The 11,031-nt window shown below is 45.1% G+C and overlaps 1 protein-coding gene across 1 annotated transcript in view; it reads right to left on the bottom strand.

The window, feature by feature from the left end:
• The window catches only part of LOC310878839 (transmembrane protein 132C-like), a gene marked incomplete at both ends in the record, with an annotated part of 55,240 nt that extends 45,134 nt beyond the window's left edge, over positions 1–10,106 (bottom strand). Inside the window, 2 exons of the mRNA XM_083793254.1 lie at positions 5,129–6,125; positions 10,031–10,106. Coding sequence (XP_083649380.1) covers positions 5,129–6,125; positions 10,031–10,106 — 1,073 coding nt within the window. The remainder of the gene's footprint in view (positions 1–5,128; positions 6,126–10,030) is intronic.
• Positions 10,107–11,031: the final 925 nt, after the last annotated feature.

Raw genomic sequence — 11,031 nt, 5'->3', positions numbered from 1 at the left:
ACCCATTCTGACCGGGCACCCATTTTGGTGTTGGCATCATGTTATGCTTTAGCTATTGAAAAATAGCAGATCTACAAGCTCATATCGCGCCACCGAGTGGCGCGATACGAGCTTGTAGGTCTGCTATTTTTTGAAAAATCGAAGAACGACTGACATTTTTTAGAATCTGATTCAGGTCAGAATGGGTTCATCGGACCAGTGTGTGTCCAGTGGAAACCTCGTATGAATCTGATCTCAGGTCAGAATGGGTTAACGTGCCGGTGCGGGGATACGAACTATAGCGACCTTCCGATATCAAGACCCGCTCCGCAAACCCGTTGGGCCAGCGCTGCCCCTCAGAGAGCATGATGCCACGTGCATGCCCTCCATTCAAGTCATTCAACCACAGTTAATCAGGCCCAAGAGGGCTCCATTTCAATGTGGACAGCCCTAATAATCAGACCTGAAAGACTCACTGACCCGCTGATGTAATGGAAGTGTTGTGGGTTGATTATTCTGTGAATAGGATGGGGGGGAGGGAGGGGGTTTTGTGTGTGTGTGTGTGTGTGTGTGTGTGTGTGTGTGTGTGTGTGTGTGTGTTTTTAGTTCAATTTTGTATACTTTGAAATGATTATACTGTGTTTTTGCCTGATCAGAAAACAAATAAAAATTGAATGAGAAAAAAAAAAGTAATTCACCACACACACACACACACACACACACACACACACACACACACACACACACACACACAGAGTGAGTAAACGTCAGTCGCCCCGAGATCGACGATGTCCCAGAGGGTTAAACCCCGTGGAGTCATTTTCAATCAGGCCCACAGATTATCTGAGATTGGTCTCAATCTTGGGGCCCCAAAGAGTGAAGTGGAGCAAAGGATTTCTCCACAGGAAGAATCAATCGCTTATATAGCCCGGCTGCTTGGAGCCATGCTCCAGGCTATATACTTGGGACTTAACCGCCGGACTCTGGGCGTTTGCCAAATCTCATCCCGGCTTTGGCAGTGGGCCAGAAGCAGTAGGAGTAAAAGTAATTGACAGGTTTATGGGTGGCCCCAGCAGCGGGGGTCACTAGTCCCAGCGGCGTGCACAGACATTTAGAGGGGCAGGTGCTCAAGTGAAAAAAGGGCACCTTGTGCAGCGCATTTTGGGGCGGGAACCCATTTTGGTGCTTTAGCTATTGAAAAATAGCAGATCTACAGCTACGAGCTTGTAGGTCTGCTATTTTTCTTTAATCGAAAAACCACTGACATAGAAACATAGCTTTAGATTGTGGGGGCCTAAATAATATAGTAGAAGCGTTTTTTATCAATATTTGGAAAAATAATAATATATATATATATTTTTTTAAGAGAAAAATTGCCAAAAGGGCAGGGGGTGCTCTAGCACCCCATAGTGTCTATCTGTGCACGCCATTGACTAGTCCGTTAGTCCGTCTATACCTATAAGTCTACTGTATTTATATCAATCCCCTAAAAACCACATACGGTAGCTTTTAGCCTGTCAGTATCACTGTTTGTGTGTGTGTGTGTGTGTGTGTGTGTATGCGTGTGCTTGTGCGTGTGTGTAAAGAGCCATTTATTTAAAAGGCATAATGTGATTAAATATACGAATGTATTATACATTTTGAACATATCAGGATATCGATTCATCCATGTTTAACCTTTAATCTATATGACCAAAGGATGACGAATAGACTGTATATGCCCATATTTCCGTGACTGCGTTTTCCCAAAACAGCATCAAAGGTTGATAAGAAATCAAAAAATGGACACTAAAATGTTATATGAGCAAGGAGAAATGAAGTACCAGAGGAGAGGTCAAGAGGCTATCTGCATCACGCAGTTCCATATTTTCTATATGTTGTATGGTTCGTCCTTATGCTTTGTCCTACAGGCTAAACTCTCTGACTAAACTGACCATGGCATAGGGAAAGCCTTTGACCGGTGCTCAGACCTTCATGAACTGTACACATTCATCTGCAAGGGATAGAATTCTGCCGCCCGTGAGATCTCATGTAGTTCATTTCATTCCATTATTCAATCTGTAATGCTTTTAACTTCGTGCAATTTGATTAAATACCATGTTAAATCCTTAATACCTTTGTCCGTTCTTAAACTTCACCAATTAAAGGACGCGCAGCGATAGAGTGCTCCAAGAGGGTTTTTCTAAAGTATCCCACTGCACAATTCGTTTGTTGTTATCAAGAGCCTATCTCATCAGTGTGTGCGCGCGCGCGCGCGTGTGCATGTGTGCGTGCGTGCGTGCGTGCGTGCATGCGTGCGTGCGCGTACAGTGCATTGCAAAAGCGGTCATTTTTAGAGCACAATGGCTAACTCATTCATTAAACTTGTGTGACCATGGGTGGTTGGTGTATGGTCATTTCAATGCAATGCTTTTGCCATGTTTGTCAGTGAATCAAACAACCATAACGTTCAGTCAATATAATATATGTATCCAGGTTGTTTGTTTGTCTAACCCATTTTGGGCTATGCTTTAGCTATTGAAAAATAGCAGATCTACAAGCTCATAGTGCGCCACCGAGTGGCGCGCTACGAGCTTGTAGGTCTGCTATTTTTGAAAAATCGAAGTGACTGACATAGAAAGAAAACTGTCTGAATCTGATCTCAGGTCAAAATGGGTTAAACTGTCATTGATGGCTGGAAGTGGCCGTTTTCACTCAAATGGTAGGAAGATGTTCGCTGTGACATCACTACATCGGTGAATAATGAAGGAAATTAATGTAGCGTTTAGTGACGACTGGAAATCACCCCCACGTGATAGCCTTACCATGTAAAATGGTAAAAATGGTGCATTTATAATATAGCGCCTTAATCCAAGGCGCTTTACATAGATTGTGCATCACAATCACCCATTCACACACACATTCATACACCGATGGTGGCGGAAACCATGCAAGGCACCGACCAGCACATCAGGAGCAATTAGGGGTTCAGTGTCTTGCTCAAGGACACTTCCGACACCAACTCTGGGAGAGCCCACAGGGTTCGAACCTTGCGGTTACCATCCGGCCACTCTAACCCCTGAGCCACCGCCTGCCTGTAAAGTTCTAAAGTACAATAAGAGAAAGGGTACTCAGTTTATGACCTCTATTCTGCATCGAGAGCAGCAGGTATGGCTACTGTACTTCTTGTGTTTTGGCATGGCTTTGTAATAAGTTCATTTTCACCCAGTCAGGCATCTGTTATACTGTAGTTATTTGCAGCCTTGCACCATTAAATGCATGCATTATTTATCAAGTCGAATATCCAGAGGACCTTGTTCCTAAGGTAATGGGATGTTAAGGATATGAATAAATACTGGGGCGAATAATTTGCCAATTACTTCCCTGTCTGTGGAACGGCGCACTTCATACCTTTGCCAGCAACAGAGAAGTCGAAGTACACTGTATACAGTAAGACAGGATATACCGTAGCGTACAGTAGCATGCACAGATTACAGTTTACTGTATGTAATCTGAATAGCTACTGGAAACCGGGAGGCTACGCACAAGTCACTTCACCACTCAAGCGTTTAACACATTTTGGACTGAGGGCCGATTCTACAAAAGTCTTCTAAATCTAAATGTTTCTTTATCAGTCGTTCTCAAACTATTTCATGTCAAGGAGCCCAAGAATTATATGCAATTGGCCGCCGACCCCCCATCTGAAAATATGTTGTTCCAGGAACCCCTCAGAGGCAAAGATTTGAGTTAAAAACGTTCTGAAAGAATATACATTCAAAGATTTGTGCCGCATTTTCACGATTTTTCTAAAATAGCAGACCTACAAGCTCGTAGCGCGGCACTCGGTGCCGCGCTATGAGCTTGTAGATCTGCTATTTTCCAATAGCTAAAGTGCAACATACTGATTGAAACATCAAAAGAGGTTCCCGTCCCCAAAATGGGCTAACAGCGTGGCCTTGGGAATTACGCCCCACATATAGCTATTCAAGTGGCCTTAAGTAACCATTTAAATGCATGGAATCTCATCCTTCATGAAGACACTGAATGCATACATCCCAATGATTTCGCCGTACCTTTTTTTTCAGCCCCCAAAGTGCTCAAAGGTTCATGCGAGTTCCTATAATATAATGTTTATAAACCCGGGTATTTACTCGGGACCCATAAAAAACAGACGTGTGACCAAAAGTGGGTCACTATGCCCTATACGTTTGAGCCGCGCCAAGTTAAATTGGTTCACTGAAATATCAGTTTGCCCTCTATATAGATTTCCACCGATAGCCACAGGGCAGACACATGCTGTAGTATTGACCCAGGGAACCTGACGTCGATAACCATCAAAGCCTATATCAACAAGAGTGCTTTTCTGCAGGCAAAGAATGTGCCAACTGCACATTGTGCTTTTTAACCACGTGTCCAATTGATGCAGCAACCGGGTCAGATCGTGGCCGTTGCAAAAATGGTTTGCATTCTCGTAGGAGAGCATCCGGAGCAACGCTTGATTAGATTGACCTAACGGTTTCGAAAATGGTTTATAGAAATATGTTTGTTTGCTTGCTTGCTTCTGCTGCTCGTTTGTTGTGGGGGGGCGGGGGGGGGGGAGATAATTTTGAAGGTCCGACAAATTATGGCTTTCCGATTTCCACACTTTCTCAGATCAAAATCTATATCTCTTGGAGAAAAGAATATTAAATGTGACGCTTTAAACAACAACTGTATAATGAGGGGCTTGCTCTATTAAAAAAGAATATCATAAAAGTGTTCTCATTATTTTAGATAATAGTTAGAAATATGTATCCAAAAGTGTATCTTTAATGATGACTGCATGAACATTGAATTTGAAGATTCTGATTCTGTGTTTAGCTTATTTCTGACAAAGATCTGGTTACAGGTGGTTTTTGAGCTCTCCTATAAAGTGCACTATTTGCTATGTTGAGGCACCGGTATCCTGCCTAGAGGAAGAAACACATAGGTAGACAATATCAACATTCGTCACACATACAAAGAAAAGTAATTTTGGAGACAGCAACACATCCCTGTTCAGCATTGATCGACTGTCACAGGCCATGAAAAACATGGGATTGATGATCATTGACCAGGGAATCAGCGGATCGTCTAATGAAACCTGGCCCCCATAGTGCTGTGAGTCCTTTTTTGAGGTTTATAATATTACCTGAGCGTGAAGCTCTCCAAGCTGGACGCGCTGGACAGGAACACGTAGAAGGTCGCCACGTCCGTGGCCTTCAGGGGCTTGGAAGACGTCTGGACCACCACGGCGCCGCCCAGCCTCAGCCGGAGGAAGGTGGGGTTGTTCCCCGGTGGACTCCGGAGCAGCTCGACGCTCCCGATCCTCCGCAGGGGCGTCCCCGAGTCCACGGGGTTGTTCGCTCCTCGGCCCGCGCGCTGCAGGCTGTCCTGGGGCACACACTGACCCGTCTGGTCGACCCTCCGGCTCTGGAAATAAACCTCGACGGGGTTACCTGCTGGCGCCGGCGGCGGCCCTCTTCCTCCTTCGGAAGGCCCTCCTCCTCCCGCGTCCTTGCCGTGTGACCTGCCGTGGGGTGGGTGGCTACCACCCGAGCCGAACCAAACCGACTCCGGCTTCAGCCGGGCCACGCAGAACCCCCCCGGGGACACCAGGCACGCCCCGCGGACCTCCCGCGTGTCCCAGAACGCGTACGCCGTCACACAGTGCGCTCCGTCCTTCGCCGAGTCGACCTTGCCGTGCGACGACGTTCCTTCTCCCCGACCCTTGGCGACGACGTCCGACTCCGCCGGCATGTGGAAGAGGATCCGGACGACGGGGGCGGACGAGCGGACCTGGCGGGCCAGGATGACGGGCAGGATCCTGTGGTGGCTCAGGAGGAGGTCCGGCGAGACCGGGGCGTCCACGCTCAGGGGGCCGTAGGAGGCGTTGACGGCGGCCGGCGGCGGCGGCGGCCCCCCGCCGCTCCCCCCGGGCCCGGAGATGAAGAACGTCTGCTTGTGGACCCTGTTGTTGGAGCTCACGTTCCCCCCCGGCTCCTCCCCCTCCCCCGGGGGGCCGCCCCCGTGCCACAGATACACATGGTCCATGTTGAGGACCTGGAACCCCACCGCGGGGTAGACCGGGGAGGGGGAGGGCGAGGAGGTCCCGAGACCATCGGACAGACCGGGCTGGCCGTCAGCACCTATAGGAGGGGTGGGAATCATAGACAGAAGTTAAGGGTGGACAACTAATAAGGGCCTTTCTCGGGCCCCACCTCTCTCCCTGTGTTTTAGGACTGTCATGTCAGTCGTTCTTCGATTTTTCAATAGCAGACCTACAAGCTCGTATCGCGCCACTTGGTGGCGCGATATGAGCTTGTAGATCTGCTATTTTTAAACACCAAAATGGGTTCCCGTTCAGAATGGGTTAAACTAAAGCCCGATAGGGGAATCAGTACCAGAGCCACCACTCGAGGAGACTGCGAAGTGTCGCACCGGCAAACAACATTCGGCCTTAAAAATGTCCTCTCAGTACAGGGTCGTGTAGCATGGAATGGCCTTATCCTCTGCGTATAAGGGACTGTGCTACATTTCCCTCTTTTAAATACAAATCTGAAAAAAAATGGTTGCTTGAAAACCAAAGCTGCAACCATTCACGATTATTTTAGGTGTATTTCTTTTTTTATGCTGCATGTGTTCCCTAATCCCTATGTAATGTCATGTAAATGTATTCCACTGTTTGACTGTTTGTCTGTTTTTCCGTTTTTCCTGTGAGGACTGCGGATGGAAATTAGCAACTGCGCTATATCCGGTATGTATTCACGTCCATGTGTCGTCCATTAATATGCCTTGTCCTGTCCAAATAAACAAATAAAGTAAAGTCATTTGGTTTAGTGATTACATACATGCAGCCATTAAACAAACTATTTACCAATTCCCAACTTGCTTTTACAGTACTTGCGCTAGCCTGTACAGTATTTTCATTATTCCAGAAAAAAAAAAAAAACCCACTTCAGAATGACAATGAATTGTTAATTTAATTCATGTGTTGCGTCTATATAAAAGCATGTATTAAATGGCTATATGCGTTGTCCGTACAAAGTATAGCCATTTAACCCATTTTGGGCGGGAACCCCTTTTGGTGTTATAGCATTATGTTGTAATTTAGCTATTGAAAAATAGCAGATCTACAAGCTTGTAGGTCTGCTATTTTTTTTAAACTGTCAGGATTTAGAAGACATTTTTAGAATCTGATCTCAGGTCAAAATGCGTTAAAGAACCACCATTCCTCCGTGCGTTAGAATCTGATCTCAGGTCAGATTGTTTTTATATGGGACGTGAAAAGCTTTACTTTCCTCTCCACGGAGAGAGAAACCCTGCATTTCAAGCCATGACCAAGTTACTAAGCTGGAGACGATTGCTCTTAATTGTGACTCGACAGTAGACCACTGACGTCCATCGCAATCCTTCTCTGTGTTACATATTACAAAGAGAGGCTTAGCAGCTTAACAGTAGTAGTGTATACGGTTGGAGTGTACAAGTGTAAACTAAGGACGGAGGACCATTCATCTCTACTGCATTTAGTGAATACAAAAGAAAACACATCTATAGGGCCTTATAGCCCTCCTAGTTCCACCCTCAACTCGCCTTGAGTGACCCGGGCCGCACCATTGCTTTAGAACGCCCTGCCCTTATTGGCTCTTAGGCTATAGCGGAATCAGTGCCCTCTTTTAAACAGCTTTTAAACATACATTTGTATGTCAAAGTGTTTCTCCTAATAGCGTTTTTATTTTTCCCTTGTCTTTGATGTTTTGCTATTTTGTTTTGCCGTTTCTGATACTCTTGATGTGTTGATGTCGTTCATGATTGTTGTTTTTTTTTTAACCTGTCTGTAAAGCAGAGGTTCCCCAAAACAAAATGGACCCCCAAAATTGATACTCATTAGCCCGCGGACCCCCATTTGAAAAGATATGCCAGGGACCCCCATAAGAGAACATTTTTGCAGCCATAGCAGTGATTCTCAACCCGTTTTAATTTCAAGGACCCCCAGGTTTGACCTGAACCAGGCTACGGTCCTCCATTTAATGGCATTCAATTTATATTGTTAAATTATACAAAGTTAATTTAACTCGAGAGTGTAGCGTGGTCCATTTGGTTCCATTTGTACACTCTCTGAGTTACAGACCCATGAGGGTCCATTTGGTTCCTAAATATAATTTATCTGGGGACCCCCTGGAACGCTCTCTCTCAAGGACCCCTGGGAGTCCCCGGACCCCACTTTGGGAACCACTGCTGTAAAGCACTTTGTATATATATATATATGTTGGGAAAGGTGCTATATAAATACAATTAATGAAATGAATTAATTTCAATCATCTCTCTTCTGCTCTTTGACACCGTTGCTGTCCATGGTGCTGAACGGTGCATTTCAGAGAATGAATGCGTTACATGTGTAGCCTACGGAACGTATCATTGTAAAGGGGTGAGACTGCATTTGTAAGCTCAAGTTGTCTAAAAACCAATGTAACTATGCACATATTGTGTTGAACTTTAAAAGGTTGTACATTTATAATTGCAGTGTTGAAGTGAGTAATGTAGTTTAGACACAGTTTTTGTTGTTTTTACCGCTCAACCGTCTTGTTTACTATAGATGGTTTGGCTGCCACTAAATGTTTGAATACATGTCATGGAGAATTCTAGTTGGAGGTGTTTAAATGATGCAGTTTGTCACGTGCGACCTTTTCTACCTATAATCCGTTACATGTCAGAAATGTGCGTTCCCTGGCCATCGATGACAATGCTGTCAGGTGACTTTGCCACACCTTAGCTTCAGCTGAACGTACGCCACTGAAAGAGGACTGGTCTTCAGCTGAACGTACGCCACTGAAAGAGGACTGGTCAAGAACGCGCAATATATGTGGATTTTAATATAGTAATTTGTCTACATTTCTACATTTTTATGCTATATTGTGCTTGGCATTACTGCTTTAAAAATCACCCCGTGTGAAGTGAGGGGCGCTAATATATTAAGGTAATGATGGACATATGACGTAATGATGGACAAATTTTCCCATCATTGTTCATGGCGTTTTTACATTGAGCTAAAAACAAACATTAAACCTGTATATAGGAGGGGCTATGGTGCCCCTCAAAAATAGGGATGTCAATTCAATTTAGATTCAACTGAGCTTTATTAGCGTGAGAAAACATACGTTTTCATTGCCAAAGCAAGTGTCCAAATATTATTAAAACTGTTGATTCTACCAAAGATCATCTGTTTGAGTGACATTCACCTTATGAGCCAGGGATCTTCAGACAGTACTACAGTATTTTGTTGCACCGTATTTCCGTTCTCTGACAAACTATAGGCTCCATAACTAAGCAATTTCAAAAGATAATGCTGCTGACATGCATATTATTCATACAGTAGTACCGGTCAAGCACAGAGGATAGGCCTACTAGCAGTTATATTAAGAACCCAGCTGCACACCCAGGCCCCATGCAGCACAGAGAACCCAGCTGCACACCCAGGCCCCATGCAGCACAGAGAACCCAGCTGCACACCCAGGCCCCATGCAGCACAGAGAACCCAGCTGCACACCCAGGCCCCATGCAGCACAGAGAACCCAGCTGCACACCCAGGCCCCATGCAGCACAGAGAACCCAGCTGCACACCCAGGCCCCATGCAGCACAGAGGGATACATGAGCCATTCAAAGACACAAAAATATACACTCACTTGCACATTCTCGAACACAGGGGCAGTTTTGTTTTTTTGTTTTTGGTAGAAATTAATATTGTAAACTACTAACTGCCAATGTTTCGTCCTTAATACTGATAAACTTAAATCACGCAGTAGGCTACACCAAACAAGAGTCAAATAGCACAACCTGAACCCACACATAAAAATTAAAAGGGAAATAAACTATAGCTTTCAGACTATAAAATATATTGCCAAGAAGCATTGATCATGACATATAGGCTATAATGTCATGTACAAAACACACATTTCTAATTTATAATAACTAACTACTGCTGCCACTGGATGCAGAGCTATACCTTTGGGGGGGGGGGGAAGGGGGGGCAAAAGCTTGGTCTTTAAGCCTCACCTCTGGTAATGGCAGCGATAACTGCCACTGCGACAACTGGCAATATTCGGCAGAAAGGACTGATGGTGGGCATCATCTTGGGTGAATTGTGAGAGCTCTGTCCAAAACGCACTCAAATGAGTGAGAGAGTCCCTGCCTGAGAGGGGGGGAAATGGAAACAAACCATCAGGGCTACATGGTCTCCTGTCCAGCAAAAACAAAGTAGGCTAAAAGAACCTCAAAATCCCGGTCGAAGTGGGCCTTTCCGTGGACTTCTTTATCCTCATAAAGCATCGCCTTTGTCGCGTGAAGAATTGTTTGTTTTAAACGAAGTCACTCGCCCCCCTCCTCCGCATATATATGCTTGCTTTTGAAGTATTTGGAGAAAAGTTAATAGTCCGTCGGTTATAAGAGTCGAAGAGTTCTTTATTTCCTCCCGTAGGCTCTGCTTCTGTTGTGTGACAGACAGAACAGAACGCCTCACACTACAGTACAGAGACACACACACACGGTGCATGAAAGACAGTCTGTAAACAAAACAAGTGAGGCCGTCCATCTGTCAGATTACACTCTAATCATTAGAGAGAGAGACCCTCCACCACCACGTGCGTAATGCGTTGAGCAGCAGGCAGACAGCGAGGAGGAAATTAAATGCGCTGCAGGACAGGACAGGACAGGACAGGACAGGAGGTCCAGTCAGAGATCGGCGATGTGTCACTCACTGTCATTTCGTTTTGGATTTGCCAAAGGTCATTTTCTGAACCTCTGTGAGAGATTAGTCTAGAGCTAATATGACGCATATGGCCTACTGTCTGAAACTGGCGTGTCACATCGATTTGACATACAGCCGGGGCACTATATAGTGCATGGCCATACTATTATATTATATGAGTGCTCAAGCCTCAATGCCTTATTTGTTTATTTGTTTGTTTGCTTGAGAAAATTTGCTTTTCGTCAATTTAAAACGGTAATCTATAAATTATATTTGAATGAATAAAGCATCTTGAACCCATAATGGTAAT

The sequence above is a fragment of the Protomyctophum parallelum genome (genome assembly GCF_964188405.1).
Source record: "Protomyctophum parallelum genome assembly, chromosome: 21".
NCBI lineage: Eukaryota > Metazoa > Chordata > Actinopteri > Myctophiformes > Myctophidae > Protomyctophum > Protomyctophum parallelum.
This window is presented reverse-complemented; position numbering and strand designations above follow the sequence as displayed.